Consider the following 16,345-nt stretch of genomic DNA (forward strand, 5'->3'; position numbering starts at 1 on the left):
GAGGAAATAAAGGTCTGTAAGGGTACTAGACAAGGTTGCCCACTTTCCCCTTTACTTTTCATTCTATCATCGGAGGTTCTCAACGAATCTATCAGGCGTAATAGCAACATTTGTGGTCTGAAGGTAAAAGGTGAGACATATAAGTTACTGGCATACGCCGATGGAAATGCAAATGTATTATGTGCTTACTGCTTTTTGTTTTACAAAAGTTAATATAACAATCTCAACTGGTCATACAGTATAAGTACAATGGAATACAAAACCCGTATGAATTCCAAATAAAAATTCAATTTCAAATAATCAGTCATTTTCATTCATGTACAGAGCAGTTGCCTGGAAAGATACACAAAAGATTTTGTGGAGGTCTTTGGACAGCAAAGCAAGCCTTTGAATTGTTGGCTCATGAAAAAGCAATTTATTGTGAAACATGGCCAATATTAGCTAGCTACACGTTGACATCTGTGAACTGACATTTTTGGATGAGAACTAGGTCCAACAGAAACGGAAGCATTGGATGCATGAAAGAGAATTTGGACTTTGAAGTTCCATTCATTATTAGAATTTGGATTTTGGCTTCTGTGGACTATTGGTTCTGCCATTTACCTTGAACTTGTTCATTTTTTGTGAATATTGTATTGTATGTTTTTGGAACATTCCATTTTCTGTAGTTAGGCTTGCACACTGAAAATGACTATTTGTAATTGAAGTTTTATTTGGAATTCATTCCGGGGGTGGGGGTGGGGGGTTGTATTCCATTACAAAAGTTAATAGCAGGCTTGCTTTCCAAGATATAGTCATTATCGACATTGTGCTTCTTCCAAATAATTTTCTATTGTTCTACTGTTTCTATGACCTACCCCCCCCCCCCACAAGAGCAATGAAGTACAAATAATTTTTAAGCTGATAAAATGAAATAATTTTTTCTCTTGGGCATTCTCAGACTGAAGTATTTTATTTTAAGTTACTGAAGTGAGAATCCTGTAGAATTGTGGAAAGTTGCTATCCAATTCTTGAAAGAGTTAATAATTTACTAAAGAAAAATTTAAAAAATCCTTATAGCTGATGTTATATCTCATTATATGTGATGACAGGTGGTTTAATTCTGTATTGAAACCCATCATCAGCACTGAATACATGGAGAATACAAACAATGTGTCTGAATTCATCCTATTGGGACTTAGTCAGAATTGGAACCTAGAGAAAGCCTCTTGCCCCCCTAGTCGAAATAAGAGACAGACACGAAGTATTGGGTTTAAAACAGGCCGCTTTATTAAACTCAATTAATCTGTGAACTCGGCAGGGGTAAGACCTAACCAGACAGGCCCCTGGGGTCACCCACGGACCCCGCCCTGTCAGAGGGCGAGCAACCCTGCCCCCAGCACAAACCCGCCATATTCGGGTTGTAACTGAGCGGCCAGGCCTCCAGCCTTTCTCCACCTGGGCTAGCATCGATCCCCCATGGAAAGATCCGCCCCAGGTGAGGCTCCCCGTGATCTGCATTCCCCGCACTGAGCCGTGTAGCCCATCTGCGGTTCATACAGACCACACGCACCAAAGGTGCTAGGCCATAGGTGCTCCCCTGAAACACTGTGGCCAACACATCCCCGGCCAGCGACCAACTTACAATCCACCCCAAAACCTAACACTATAAGGCAGTACAAGGTAGGCGAAAAACAACTCCACATGGGCCAATTATGCGGAGATGAAAAAATTCCTACCTGGTCCCCAACAAGGCGACCGGTTGAAACCTGTACTGCCAAGGGAGGGTGGGTGGGCAGAGAGCCAAGAAGACAGCCGCACTGAGTCGGGCGGGGCCAGGGCTTATATAGCCCTGGCGCCACGCCCCGCTCAAGCCCCGGATGGGCTGGGGCTGTCAATGCCTGCTCTCCTTCTTCCAGGAGGGCAAATGCGGCCCCCAGCCTGAGCTCCGGCGATGCCGGCTTGGCTGGGAAGGGCCGAGCCTTGCCCCCCTAGTCGAAATAAGAGACAGACACGAAGTATTGGGTTTAAACCGGGCCGCTTTATTAAACTCAATTAATCTGTGAACTCGGCAGGGGTAAGACCTAACCAGACAGGCCCCTGGGGTCACCCACGGACCCCGCCCTGTCAGAGGGCGAGCAACCCTGCCCCCAGCACAAACCCGCCATATTCGGGTTGTAACTGAGCGGCCAGGCCTCCAGCCTTTCTCCACCTGGGCTAGCATCGATCCCCCATGGAAAGATCCGCCCCAGGTGAGGCTCCCCGTGATCTGCATTCCCCGCACTGAGCCATGTAGCCCATCTGCGGTTCATACAGACCACACGCACCAAAGGTGCTAGGCCATAGGTGCTCCCCTGAAACACTGTGGCCAACACATCCCCGGCCACCGCCAATGCCAAGCCTCTGCTTAGGCATTAGCGCCCCAACGGGCGGCCCAGAGCCGACCGCAAACCCTGCCAAATCTCATCTAAAAAAGGCCCGGTTGCCCAACCCTGAAAATGAACCCCATCCAGCCTGTACATGGCCGGATGAAGGAGAAAATCCCAAGCCATTCTCCATGGCTTTCTGCAGGGCCTTATTGCCTTGCGACCAGTGCGCTCAAAGCCCTCAAATGTAGGGGCACCTCCAACTCCAACCTGGCGATCTAGCTGACCAAACTAGGCCCAGCCAAAAGGACAGGCCCTGGGGTCACACCTGGACCCCGCCCTGTCCAAAGGGCGAGCCACCCCGCCCCCAGCACAAGCCCGCCAGAGTCGGGTTGTTGCTGAGCGGCCAGGCCCCAAGCCATTCACCACCTGGGCGAGCATCAATCCCCATGGAAAGATCCGCTCAGGTGAGGCTGTCCCGTGATCTGCCGTCCCCGCATTGAGCCGTGTAGCCCATCTACAGTTCTTGCAGACCACCTGCACACTTGGTGCTAGGCCATAGGTGCTCCCCTGAAAACGCCCAGGTGGATAACCAAGATGTGCGGAGGAGGAGCCCACCTCTCTCCACACCGCAATGGCCTAATCCCAGGCCAACACAGGCCCTGACGACCCAGCCATTCCCCAACTGCCCCAGCGCTGAAACCCATCTGGGTCCCTGTTGGAGAGCGCCCGGCTTGATGGATCGCCCGGTGATGGAACACCTTGCTGCGCCCGCAGATGAGAATACGATGCCCCTCACTACGAGCCACAGCACCTGAAAAGCAGAAAAGTGTCAGAACAGATAATGACCAACTGGCGATAAAACCATCGCCCTCCAAAACTACCCCATTGGTGACCGACGGGTGCACTCTTTTTTTTTTTTTTAATAAACGCTGCCAACCGCCACAGGCCAACAATTTTAACGTCTCGGGCCAGGGGCGGCTGCCCCGCGGTATCAGTCATAAACTGCATAACCAACTCGCTAAACATAGCCCCGAGAATGGAGGGCCATCAACGAGGCCGCATGAAGCAGAGCTGCCCCGAAAGGGGGACTGCATAGCCTGCGCCACGGAACCGGCCAACTATCCAGCGGTCCCGCGGTGTCCCCAAATGCAAGAGTTGGGAGGCCACTCCGTCGTCTGCCCCTCTACTAGTGGGTATTCTCCGCGAACCCCAAAGCTTTACTACTAAAGGCAAACATCACCAGTCACCGCCAGTCGGCCCTCAATAATGCTCAACCCCAAACCGCTCTCCTTCCGAAACACGCAGAAGGTCTAATATGCGCCAGCGAGACCGGCCAGCCATCCTGCAGCGTAGCGGTTCTTTCCAACTGCCAGAATTGGGAAACCGCTCTATCCCAAGCCCTCCTGGTACTAGGCGTTAAAGCCAGTTGAATGGCCCCACCAGCTTCAGCTTCCCAAGTTACCAGAGGTCCCAGTCATAGCATCACCAATACGCCTCAAAGACAAGGCCATAAGGGGCGCCGCCACTTTACGTGCAAAGTTAAGGTGACCCACCACTGACTGCAATTCAAGCAGCAAGACCTTGCGTTGTATCATAAGTGCAGCCAATCGGGCCAAGGATTCGTTAAGCCCGGTCCTGTCCCGCAGCGCCCACTCCACAAAGGAACAGAAGCGCTTAAATGCAGCGCTGGACACCAAGCAACCCATCAGGGGGCGTGATCCGTATAAAAAGGGGGCGATCCAATATAGAATGCACTCTCTAAGCCAAAAACCCAGGAGCTCAAAAGCCTCGGGATGCCCTGGCAAGATACGAAATGCAGACCTATGTCGCATATCGCCGTCTCGACCCCACACACAACCCCACACTACTTTGACTGCCTGTTCAAAGGAAACGTCCCACACTGAACCAAAATCCTCAGGGACGGCGCCCCTTTGGGTAGAACTGGTGATAAATGAGGCGATACTCACCAGTCGCCTTCTTAGGCACCACCCCCAAAGGGAGATACCCGCAATGCGGGTACAGGCGGCGTATTGATGGGTCCTAAGACCCAGCCTACCTAACACTCCCTGGCAGTCTTGGCCCTGACTAAGAGCTAAAGACCTACCACTGACCGAAGGTTAGCGGCCAAAAAAAAAAGGGGGGGCAGGCCCCTGATAAGGGTCCTAAACCCAGAAGAAACACATACCACAAATATTGCCATCCACTTTATGTGGGTATTCCCTTAATAAACTATTGAGTACCCTCAGGTGAGTGGGACTGAGCCCCTTTTCCAGGGTTCTGTTGACCAGCGCCGCCGCCACCGGGGCGCCTCCCCCCAGGCCAAGGCTTCGACCTGCTGCAAGCAGAAAAGGCGTGAGGCCCGCTACCAAGTGGGCACTCGTGGATGACCTTGCAGCGCTCTCCGAGGCACACTCCCCGTTAGGAGGGCCCCTGCAGAAAGCTGCTGTTGTTGCCTCTGTACCACGTCAACTGCAGCCAAAACTGCTGGCTGACGTGGTCCCATGGCGACCCTGGATTGACGGCGGCCAGCCGCAGCCACGCCACGCCGACAAATCCGTATATGCCCAGTAAATAGTATCGATGTACTGAAACAACCCGGCCGCACGAGCCGTCTGTGCCCTGGCGATGACGCCCACATAAATTAAAACGCCGGGCAACCAGTTTGCCCATATCCCATCCACCCTTATGCGCTTTAATTTTCCGTTTTCCTCCTCATCGTCCTCGTCTTTACTCTTCTTTTCGAGCTCCCCGTAAGGCGGGCTGAACACGTCTACATACTCTCCATGAAGGATTTAGTTACGTGTAACCGCCGTTAAATGCTCTCCCAGAGGCAACGAGGTGTCGTCATATGGGAGTATGTGGAAAGATATACTGTCATAAGGATTTGGGGGGTGAAACCACCCACCACCTTGCCCCCTCGGCCACGTCCATCGCCTTTGTGCATACTGCTGCCCGCCACCAGGCAGGACCCCCTGGGTGGGCAGCACCGTGGGAACTGTGGGCATCCCCGCCGGGCCCACCTGTAGACCGAGCCTGGAATCGAGAGCTACCAAAGCCAGACCCCTATGGGGCAGAACTCTGCAGGCCCCAAGCCCCCAAGTCAACTCAGAACCCCACTGCACAGCGTGTGTTCCGAGCCCCCCTGCGTCCCAAGCCCCTCCCCCAGACCGGGGGGGGGGTACTTGGGCAGAACCCCAGGGCCACCCAGGTGTCTGCTGCAACAAGATCTTACCACCACATCCGATGGCGTTCCAGTCCAGCCCGGAGTCTGTTGCAACAGTATCTTACCACCGACATCCGATGGCGTTCTGCCCGGCACGGAGTCTGTTATACCCCGCATCCATACACGCCGCTTATCGCCTGCTCACCCGACGGACCCTCGCCCGTGTCGTCATCCTGTTCCGGCTCCGGCAGTGGCTAGGGCCCCGCCGCGCTACCCTGTAAAGCAGACAGACGAGCCAGCATCTCTGCCTCAAAAGTTAGACACGCCGCCGCCCTGAAGCGCGGCGACGCTCCTCCTGTAAGGCAGACGAGCGAGCCAGCAAACTGAGTGGTGAACATGTCTGGCAGGAAAATGTATAATGTTCAATAACTCTGATAATTTGTGAACCAACATCCATTACATCACCTCCAACTTGAACAGCAGCCCAAAGCCTCCAACATCCATTACACCACCCCCAACTTGAACAGCACAGCTTCATTCTCTTCTGCCTTGCAAGACATTTTGCATGTGTGCAATGGGTGAAATATGGACCTAAGCAATCACTAAATGATCACACCATTCTAAAACCGTGTTTATAACCACTGACTGCAGACTCTCAAGCAGTGTACAGAGAAAATAAGTCTGTGGGACAAGAATCCCATTACACTGTATAAAGCCTGCATGCATGAAGTACTGAACTCTGTATTGTATTGTTTGAACAAACGGCTTGAGCTGCTAGTGAACAGCCAGACTTGACGACTGAAAGATCAGCTCCCCACTTACAACTGTTTGGTGGAATATGAGCCCAGCAAGTAGCTCATGAGTAGTTTAATCCCTATGTATGCCAGCCAGCGCAATAAACCAGGGGTATGGACCATCTTAATTATGGTTCCTGGACAACTGTAACAAATACAGTCCTCCACATGGAAAATGGGGGGGGAGGGGTGTGTTCACTTGAACCCAGGTGCAATCAAAATGGTCTATTCTGACCAGCTGCGGCTCCCCAAACTCACAAGCAGATCTTTTCCCAGTGCAAACTGCCCGCTCTGTTTAACGGAGATGTCGGGGAACGAACCTAGGCCATCTGCTCAACCAGGCAGATACTCGCCACTGCGCCAAGGCCCCACTCCTAGCATTAGTAAGAATTAAAATGTCCGCCGCGTGCGCCGCTGGCCGCGCACAATGACCCATAACAGCGCCTCGCTGCGCTAAAAATTAAATGGCCCCTCGCACACGCCAAGTGCAGCCAATGCCCGGATTCCCTTGCCGCCCTACAAGGCTGCTCAGTTAAAATGGCCGCCGCGCGCACCGTGTGGAGAGCACACCGTTTCACTTTGGCGCCCCAACCCTTCTTTAAAATGGCCGCCGCATGCGCCGCGGGCCGTACCCCGCCGCCGCTGCTGCCCAGTGAAAACGATCCCCGTCAAAAAATGGCTGCCACCCGCTCCACCGGCCCCCCTCTTGGACACCAAACCATCATCCAACGAGGAAGCAGAGCCGACGATCCCCCAACACCGGCCGCTCGCGCTGTCGCCGCCGCCCGCTCGCGCTGCTGCCGCCGCCGTCCAAGCCGCCCGACCAACGCTCCAGACCAGCATCCGACGAGGAAGTGAACCCGACGCTCCACCAGCACCGGCCGCTCGCGCTGCTGCCGCCGCCGCCCGCGCCGCCCGACCAGCGCTCCAGCCAGGCTCCAGCTAGGCCGGCAGGAACCGTCCCTCGCCGCTCCAAGGCCCCAGCCCAAGCGACACTTGCACGTGGCTCTTACTCAGAGAGCCAAGAAGACAGCCGCACTGAGTCGGGCGGGGCCAGGGCTTATATAGCCCTGGCGCCACGCCCCGCTCAAGCCCCGGATGGGCTGGGGCTGTCAATGCCTGCTCTCCTTCTTCCAGGAGGGCAAATGCGGCCCCCAGCCTGAGCTCCGGCGATGCCGGCTTGGCTGGGAAGGGCCGAGCCTTTCGTGTTGTTTTTGGTCTTCTACTCAGCAATTTTGCTTGGCAATCTACTTATCATTACCACAGTCAAGAGCAGCCCACATCTAGATTCTCCCATGTATTTCTTCCTTGGTTATCTCTCCTTTGTAGACATCTGCTACTCCTCTGTCACTGCTCCCAAATTGATTGGTGACTTCCTTGTGGAAAAGAAAACTATATCCTTTATTGGCTGCATAGCACAGCTGTTTGGGGTCCATTTCTTTGGCTGCACTGAGATCTTTCTTCTAACTATGATGGCGTATGACCGGTACGTTGCAATCTGTAAGCCCCTCCATTATACAACAATTATGAACAAGACTGTGTGCAGCTGGATGGTGGTGGCTTCCTGGCTAGGAGGGTTTGTGCATTCCATAGTACAGACTCTTCTCACCACACATCTTCTTTTCTGTGGGCCAAATGAAATTGACCATTATTTCTGTGATGTTCATCCTTTATTAAAATTGGCCTGTACTGATACCTACATCGTGGGACTCATTGTCATTGCCAATAGTGGTATGATTTCTCTGAGCTGCTTTATTGTGTTGACTGTTTCATACATTGTCATCCTTGATTCACTGAGAACACATTCCTCTGAAGGGCGCATGAAAGCCTTGTCTACCTGTGCTTCTCACATCACTGTAGTAATCTTATTTTTTTTCATAGCGCAAGAAGTTTACCGTCAAGATTAACAGAAATAACATCGTAAGCTTAATAGACAGAATACAGAGCAAAAATAACCTTTAAAAACAAAATACAAACTGAAGGTAATAGTAATTATAATTATAATAACACAGTATTTGAAAATAAAATAAGATCAGGGAAAGGAAAAAGGAAGATATAATACACTTTAAATAACTTGAAATTAACTTGTTAAGAGAATTTTATAGCAAAAGGATGGTGGTGGATGGTTTAATTCCCAAGCTGGTAAAGGGGCCCAGTCCGATAAAGGTGGGACCTCTTGAGCGGTGGCTCGCCAGATACCCCAAACAGGTCAAAAGGGCTTATCTGTTAAAAGATTTTATGTTTGGTTTTAGAATTCCTTTTCAGGGTCCTCGGGTCGCATTTTGGTCTGGGAACCTTGGTTCTGTTAGAGGTATGGAGCATGTGGTTAGGGATAAGATTGCCAAAGAGTTGACCGAGGGTAGGATTCTGGGCCCATTTCCGAATCCTCCAGTACCTAACCTTCGGTTTTCTCCCCTGAGAGTGGTGCCAAAAAAGGCGCCAGGTGAATTTTGTCTGATTCACCATCTCTCCTATCCTAGTGGTGTATCAGTAAATGATGGCATTCCTGAGCATTTATGCTCTGTTAGGTATACCAGCTTTGATCAGGCCATTTGCGTTGTGCAAAGCTGCGGTAGGGGGGGCAGAGATGGCTAAATGCAAGTTTAAGTTTGCCTTTCACCTTCTCCCTGTCCATCCAGCTGACTTCGAGCTTCTGGGTTTTTCCTTTGAGGGGCAATTCTACATGGACAGAGCTCTACCTATGGATTGCTCTGTCTCATATTCAGCTTTTGAACGCTTCAGCATGCTCCTTGAATGGGCTGTTCGTGAGAAAGTGGGTTTACAGGAAGTGGTTCATTATTTAGATGACTACTTCTTTGTGGGTGCTGAAGGGACTGGGTGTTGTACAAAGTTAATGTCTGGCTTTATGGAGCTGGCGGTGGAACTGGGTGTTCCACTGGCACAGGAAAAGACAGAGGGTCCAGCACAAATACTTACTTTTGGGGGGATTGAGTTGAGTCAGCAAGAAGCCTGATGTCATGGGTACTGGGGACCCTGCAGAAGAAGCAGAGCCTGCAGAAGAAACTGTGCCCCTGCCACCTGCACCAGTGCCCCTGCCTCCTGCTGGAGAAGATCCCAGCCCCCCTGCCTCTCCCTCTCGGGTGGCTCGTGTGCGTGACCGCCTTCGTCAGGACCTTAGGGATCGGAGGAGGGCGGCACGCTCACAAGCAAGACGCTCCCTGAGCCCTGAGTTTTGAAAGGATTCTGGCCCTTCTAAGAGTGAGGATGCTTGAGTCTCAGCAGGATCCTGGCTGCCTCTCTGAGCCAGCAATTAGCCCAAATGGGCAACAGACAGCAGAGGGCTATATAGCTGTGGGCTTTGGGAGAAGGCTTTGTGGAAGCAACTAGTCACTTACCTGACGTTCTAGTATCCACGTCGGCTTTTGACTTTGGCTTCTGGACCTCCTGACTTTGGCTTTGACTTCTGGACCCCCTGACTTCGGCTTCTGAACCTCTGACCTGCGATACCTGGACTGTGATTCGGTTTTGGCGCCTTGGACCCTCTTTGCTCACCAGCTACAGACTTTGGACTGCCCCTGGACTTTGCCTGACCCGGCCCCAGCCCGTGACAGATTGCTTCCACCACCACAAACACCCATTCCACAGCATGGATGCTGAAGCAAGTGGAACCGCAGGACTACTGGCTGCCCTCCAAGCCCAGGTACAGCAGCTGACACAGGCAGTAGTGCACTTGCAGCAACAACCTGCGGCCAGTGCTCCAGCCAAGTGCCCAGTTCCCCCACCTGACAGATTTGGGGGTGCCATGGAAGAATTTCCTGCTTTCCTAGCGCAGTGTCAGCTGTACTTTGAACTAAGAGCACGGGACTTCCCCAATGACAAAACAAAGGTGTGTTTTATTATTAGTCTGTTAAAGGGGCAGGCAGCCAAGTGAGCCACACCCCTACTGGTTGAGTCCTCTCCCCTACTGACTGATTACCAGGGGTTTGAGGCCCACCTGTCTGCTGCCTTCTCAAACCCAGTCCAAGCAGCCTGAATGCAGGGGCTGGGGTGCTTTTGTACTGCGACCCTTGAAGGAGGGTGATATGCAAGCCTTGGCCCTCGCTGTCCCTGACCTGCTTGATGATGTCACTTTTGACATCATTTTGCAGCGTGCATGTGAACTTTCATTTTCCTGAGGGAGCGGGGGGGGGGGCTGCACAGGGGGCTGCCTTGAGTGGCAGAACCCATAGCGCCAACCCTGCCTGGGCAACCAGTGCCAGGCAATATTGTCTTACTCACAGGGACTAAGTTACAATGGATAGTAGCTGAAGGAAACGACCGAGGGGGAATGAAGATCAGAAGCTTTTTAAAAATTTCCTTTTGCCTTATCTGCAGCCCAGAGAGAACACTGGCACCTGTAATTAATGCCTTTTTTTCTCCTGGGTGGAATTTTGAGAAATTTCTTTCTTCTCTGTAGTCAAACAACAGAAAGGCAACCTGAGTGCTTCCCAGCCTATCTGTATACAACTGTTAATGGGGCAAACCAGATGGTCAAGACTCCCCATTCTCCCCCTCCTCTTCTCCAAGCAGGATACAGAGATGGGGATTTGGTGCTAGGAAGTCTCCAGATGATTTTATTTATTTGCAAACAAGCAAGTATATATACATCCATCCATATATATTATAGTTCATATAATAACTAGTTCATATAATAACTAAGATATACAGCTGTGAAAAATTAATTACCATAACTACAATAATCATTCTGCAATAATCTCTACAATTATATCGATTTTTTTTAAATTATTAATCAGTTAAAGTCCCTAAATGATAGATCTCCTCTTACAGCTTTATCTGTAATAGGTACAAAAGGCTCGCCAATTGTTTTCAAATTTAATCATCAGTCTTTTATTAATGCAATTTGTTAATTTTGCCATAATAGCATAATTCTGGTTTCTGTTCAGATCTCATAAATCTTTCACCTTTAATGATATTATTGTTGTGTTTAAGACTGTATTTGCTGAGGGACTTAGGCAGTAAAAGGGACCACCTGTTTCACTGGTCCTGGATCCTACTGTAGTGCCTATTCAAATGAAATTTCTCTGTGTCCCATTTGCACTTCAGGAAACATTGATGCTGAATTGGATCACCTGTTGGAGCAAGGCATATTAGAGCCAGTGACACATTCTACTTGGGAGACACCAGTTGTCACACCAATAAAAGCCAATAGGGACATTCGTATTTGTGGCGACTACAAGTGCACCAGAAACAAAGCCTTGCAGCAGCATCCATTCCCAATCTCACTGATGAGTCATATTCTTGCTTCCCTGTCAGTGGAAGAGTTTCAGTTAAATTGCATTTGGCACAAGCCTATCAATAGTTGTTGGTGGAGTGTTTCTTTTTAATGTAAATGGTTCTAATTGAATTTAAATTTTTTTATTCAGTGTAACATTGTTTTGTACATGTTGCTTAATAAATAAACACACTAATGACAATATTGAGATTTTTGTTGTCGTGTTGTAACAATAGAACCAACACTGAATTGGAACACCATCTATCCAAATTCAGGTACCAATGATCCCTCTAAAGTTTGACCCCTACTGAGCGGAACAGTTCACATCCTGAGCAGAATATAACTGCTGTAATCTTAAAATAGGTAATGGGCAGTGCAAGACGCTGTGTAGCTCCAAATTGCTACTGAGTGGGGCTTCTGGCGTTAATAAGCAGTCACTCATGCACACAGCTTAGAGGTAACACATCAATCACTTTATAAAATGAAGTTAAAAATTTCCTCAACTCTTCTTGTGTGGGTGAGGATAAATAAAGTCAGCAATTGTTTGCTGGCTTTGTAGTGCAAGGGTGGTGTCATCCATATGAAAGGACCCATGTGTAATGAAGATCTCTCTTAAAGAAAGGTTGCTGAATGCAGCCCACCACTTTAAAATAGAAATAGATTATGATGTTTATATATTTAATAAACTAGTTAAATCTATTTTTGGTTGTCTTATGTCTTATTTGTGCCAGGGAAAAAAAATTGAAGCATTACACTGGGCTGACACCTAAAAATGAGATGGTTGGAATCTGACATATTTTTCCAGTTCTGCCTTGACATATATTTGCAATTATTACACCAGTATTTCAACATTAAGGTCCAATTCAAATCTTCATACACATTCAAGTACATACAGCTGGTATAGTGAAAATGCAAATGGATGAGTAAACCAGTAATGTTTCCTTTATTGGAGTAATAACAGTAAAAAAAACAGCAACTGACTTATCTTCAGAGAAGTTACTTGAATCCTAAAAAGAATTCTTTCCTCCTAAGTCCATTGAATTCAATAAACTTAGAAAGAAGTAACTGTTTAGGATTGTACTGTTAGTCACCTCGACTCTTTCTCACTTTGCAATGGATTTATCTCTTACCATCAGTATGCAACATCAGAATGCATCATCTGTTTCCAGTTGTGCAATGTATCAGATTGCATCTGTTTTCAGTTGGGCAATATATATGAAATTTATGCTTAATCATTTATTCTACTTGTAGGTTAGCCTTCATTTCTGATCACTTTTCTGTACCTTTAAAAAAAACAAGATATGAAATATCTACAAATGATTGTAACTAAGAGGTATTAATTTCTCTAAAACTCCATTACTGTGGAACACGTTAATCATTTCTATCAACTTAGCTGTACTAAAACAAATCTAAAGGCTACATTCTTATTTTCCCACTTGATATCACTTTTCCACCCCATAATTTTCTCATGGCATTCTTTACCTCCTCATTTCTTAGTGTGTAGATTAACGGATTCAGCATTGGAGTGATAACAGTATAAAAAACAGCGACTGTCTTATCTTCAGAGAAGTTACTGGAAGGACGGATGTAGGTAAAGGTACATGGCCCAAAAAATAAAATCACTACTGTGACATGGGAAGCACAAGTAGAAAGAGCTTTTCGACGCCCTTCTGAAGAGTGAGATCTCAATGAGATCAAGATGACAATATATGACACAACCAAGATGAGGAAACAGCTCAAAGCAATCATCCCACTGTTAGCAACCACTATGATACCAACAATATATGTATCTGTGCATGCCAATTTCAGTAAAGGGTGGACATCACAGAAATAGTGATCAATCTCATTGGGCCCACAGAAAGGAAGCTGAGTCGTAACAAGAGTCTGTATCAATGAATGCATAAAACCTCCTACCCAGGAGGCTGCCACCATCTGGTTACAAATTCGTTTGGTCATAATGGTGGTATAATGGAGTGGTTTACAAATTGCAATGTATCGATCATATGCCATCACCGTGAGAATGAAAATCTCTGTACAACCAAAGAAATGGACTCCAAAGAGCTGTGCTATGCAACCATAAAAAGAAATTGTTTTTTTCTCAACAAGGAAGTCTGCAATCATTTTGGGGGCTGTAACAGAGGAATAACAAATGTCTACAAAAGATAAGTAGCTGAGGAAAAAGTACATTGGAGATTTTAGGTGAGAGCTGAAAATTATGGTGACAACTATGAGAAGGTTTCCCAGAACTATGATTAAATAAAAGAACAAAAACAGTACAAAACAGATTTGCTGCATTTCTTCATTCTGGGTAAGGCCCAAGAGAACAAATTCCATCACATTGGTTATGTTCTTCATCATTGAGGTGTGATGCATGTCTAGATGACCTGCATGACAAGTAATAAATATATTTAATTAGGAATAAGGCCCATTGTGAAGAAAAATATAATAGGATCTAGAAAGAGGCTCTGAGTGAGTGCCCCCCCCACCCTTGCTGTCTTCCCACCCACCCAAGTGAAGGCATTCACTTCCCGCCCACTCAAGAGGAGCAGCTCTCTGCCATCTAGAGAACACTTGTAATTCAGAGTGATCCCAGCTTTCACCTGGAGATTGGCAACAGTGGTTTCCAAGGAGGAAATTGCTGGTTTGGAGGGTGGAGTCTATGGCATTGTATGTGAGGTCCCACCCCTCCTTAAACCCTGCCTTCTCCGGGCTCTACCCCTCAAATCTTCAGGAATTTCCCAACCTGGAGTTGACAACTGCTAAGTCACACTGGCTGTCATAGGGGGCTGCTGTTGAACAGCAGCAAGCAGCCAGGCCTAGTTAAGTCATGCCAGTCAGCTGGCATCAAGTCACCCCAAGGATGCTGCCAGGCCTAGGGTAGCCAACCTCCAGGTGGAGCCTGAAGATCTCCTGGGATCACAACTGAACTCCAGACAACAGATCTCTCTCCCCCTGGAAAAAATAACTGCTTTGGAGGGTAGACTCTATGGCATTATATTCAGCTGAGGGCTCTCCCTATACTGAAAGAAGCAACATTGGTTGCCCAGTGTAATGTACTGATGTCGGAAACGTTCAGATGGCAACATGCTTTATTAGCAAGTACACCACAAAGTCAATATGGTGGTGGACGAAGGCGCCGGGCGGATTTGGCCGGGACTCTTGGCAGGGCAGGCACCTCCTAACCCACCCTGCTATCTCTTCATCCATTCCCGGCCACCATAATTAGCTTCCCACCAGAACTTTCATATGCACTATCCCCGGATGCATCTCCTGCAAGGCTTCGAGCACTTGCTTCCACCACTCTGCTGCCCCAAAGGACCGGGAAACAAACGGTCTGAATTCAGCATCCAATTTGCCCGTGGGCCAACCCCTCCACACCCAGTCCAAAACGCGTGCAAGGATGCGGTCTCTGCCCATGGACCTGGCTACCTCCACTGTGTGGAGGAGCCGCTCCGGCAGAGACTCCAGGAGCATCACATTGTGGGCTGGGGTCAGATCTGGCAGCGGAAGGTGGCTGAGGCATCTGCGTGGCCCATTGCCTTGTCGGGGCGGTAGATGAGCTTGTAGGTGTATGAGTTGAGGAACTCGTTTCACCGCAGGAACAGCTGCAACAGGATCTGCGGTGTCTGGTGGTCTGGGGCGAGTAGGCCGAGCAATGGCTTGTGGTCTGTGGCAATCGTGAAGCGCCTTCTTCTCTGCTGCTGCCTCTATTTTGTGCAGCTCTATGTAGTAGTTGATCTGGTCCACCCATGATTCCCATAAGTCGGGCCAGGTGATGTCGAATGCCGGTAGGGTTTGTCCGGGAGCAGTAGCCATGACCTCAGCTGCAGGAGCACCAGAGCTCAAATCACAGGGCTTGCGGGTGGCTGGGGGCTGCTCTCTGCTCACCGATATCCCATCCTCGTCCCCAGTGTACTGATGTCGGAGATGTTCAGATGGCAACATGCTTTATTAGCGAGTACATCACAAAAACAACATGGCAAGGCCGGGTCCTCTGCTATATACATTTTCCGGAACAACCTTCCTCCTGGTCAGGTCCAATCCTGGCCAGTTAAACTTCCCGCCACTGATCATCATAGGCGGGCTGCATTCGTCCCTTCCAGGCACCGCCCACAGGTGCACTGTGCTGTACTTTCCGGGATGTCAGACACAACACCTAGCAACAGCCTTTGGCTAGCACCTTCCCCAGTGGCCCAATCCTCCTCTGTCCTGGGGTGAGTCTGAGGAGGAGGGGAGGAGGGAGTGATAGGAAAGAGGCAGCTGCCATAGCCTCTGAGAAAATGCTTCGTGAGGCCGCAGTAGAGCAGCAGCCCTTTCTGAGGCCAGTTGATGGAGATGACACATAGAAGTGTCAGAGATGTGTCTACCTCTGAGAAGAGTGTTTTGGTGGTTTGTTTAGTGTTCCCAGGCCTGCAGGAAGCAGGGGAGTCAGTCAGTGGGAACCTATAGATGGTGATTGACACATGATGAGCCAGTGGTTTTTGTTGAGTGCACCTACAGCCAATGGGAGTGCTCTATTGGCCACCACCATTAAGGAATTATTATCTATGTTGTTTCACATCTATTGCAGGTGATTGTCTAAACTACAGCAGAAACGGACAGTAGAATCCTGAGGTGGTGAGGTGGCAACACTATTTCAGACAAACACTGCTCTGGCAGTGAGGGAGGGATATAAATCTAAATAAATAAATAAAATACATACGGAAGAAAGATTCTAAACCAGACCTTCCCTACTGTGCTGATTTTCTGCTTCCTGGAAGAGGTTTTTTTCCCTTTAACACGAACTAGCGTTCTAAAATATGAATTT

The 16,345-nt window shown here is 48.9% G+C and overlaps 2 protein-coding genes across 2 annotated transcripts; one reads left to right on the forward strand and one right to left on the reverse strand.

The window, feature by feature from the left end:
* The first annotated feature begins 1,134 nt into the window (after positions 1-1,134).
* On the forward strand, positions 1,135-9,279 carry LOC132589705 (olfactory receptor 4S2-like). Its single transcript, XM_060262433.1, has 3 exons — positions 1,135-1,207; positions 7,506-8,201; positions 8,945-9,279. The coding sequence occupies exons 1-3, from the start codon at positions 1,135-1,137 to the stop codon at positions 9,277-9,279; spliced, it is 1,104 nt and encodes a 367-aa protein (XP_060118416.1).
* Positions 9,280-12,954: 3,675 nt separating this feature from the next.
* LOC132589204 (olfactory receptor 4S2-like) lies at positions 12,955-13,911 on the reverse strand. Its single transcript, XM_060261894.1, has one exon. It carries the CDS (start codon positions 13,909-13,911, stop codon positions 12,955-12,957), a length of 957 nt encoding a protein of 318 aa, XP_060117877.1.
* Positions 13,912-16,345: the final 2,434 nt, after the last annotated feature.

The sequence above is a fragment of the Heteronotia binoei genome, chromosome 21 (genome assembly GCF_032191835.1).
Source record: "Heteronotia binoei isolate CCM8104 ecotype False Entrance Well chromosome 21, APGP_CSIRO_Hbin_v1, whole genome shotgun sequence".
Lineage (NCBI taxonomy): Eukaryota > Metazoa > Chordata > Lepidosauria > Squamata > Gekkonidae > Heteronotia > Heteronotia binoei.

What these genes read in the sequence shown, in the direction of transcription:
- LOC132589705 (XM_060262433.1), top strand. Translation starts at nt 1,135, where the DNA reads ATGGAGAATACAAACAATGTGTCTGAATTCATCCTATTGGGACTTAGT. An exon ending in TTGGAACCTAGAGAAAGCCT is followed by an intron (nt 1,208 to 7,505) that starts CTTGCCCCCCTA and finishes GAAGGGCCGAGC; the next exon opens with CTTTCGTGTTGTTTTTGGTC. An exon ending in CATAGCGCAAGAAGTTTACC is followed by an intron (nt 8,202 to 8,944) that starts GTCAAGATTAAC and finishes CTGTCCATCCAG; the next exon opens with CTGACTTCGAGCTTCTGGGT.
- LOC132589204 (XM_060261894.1), bottom strand. Translation starts at nt 13,911, where the DNA reads ATGCATCACACCTCAATGATGAAGAACATAACCAATGTGATGGAATTT.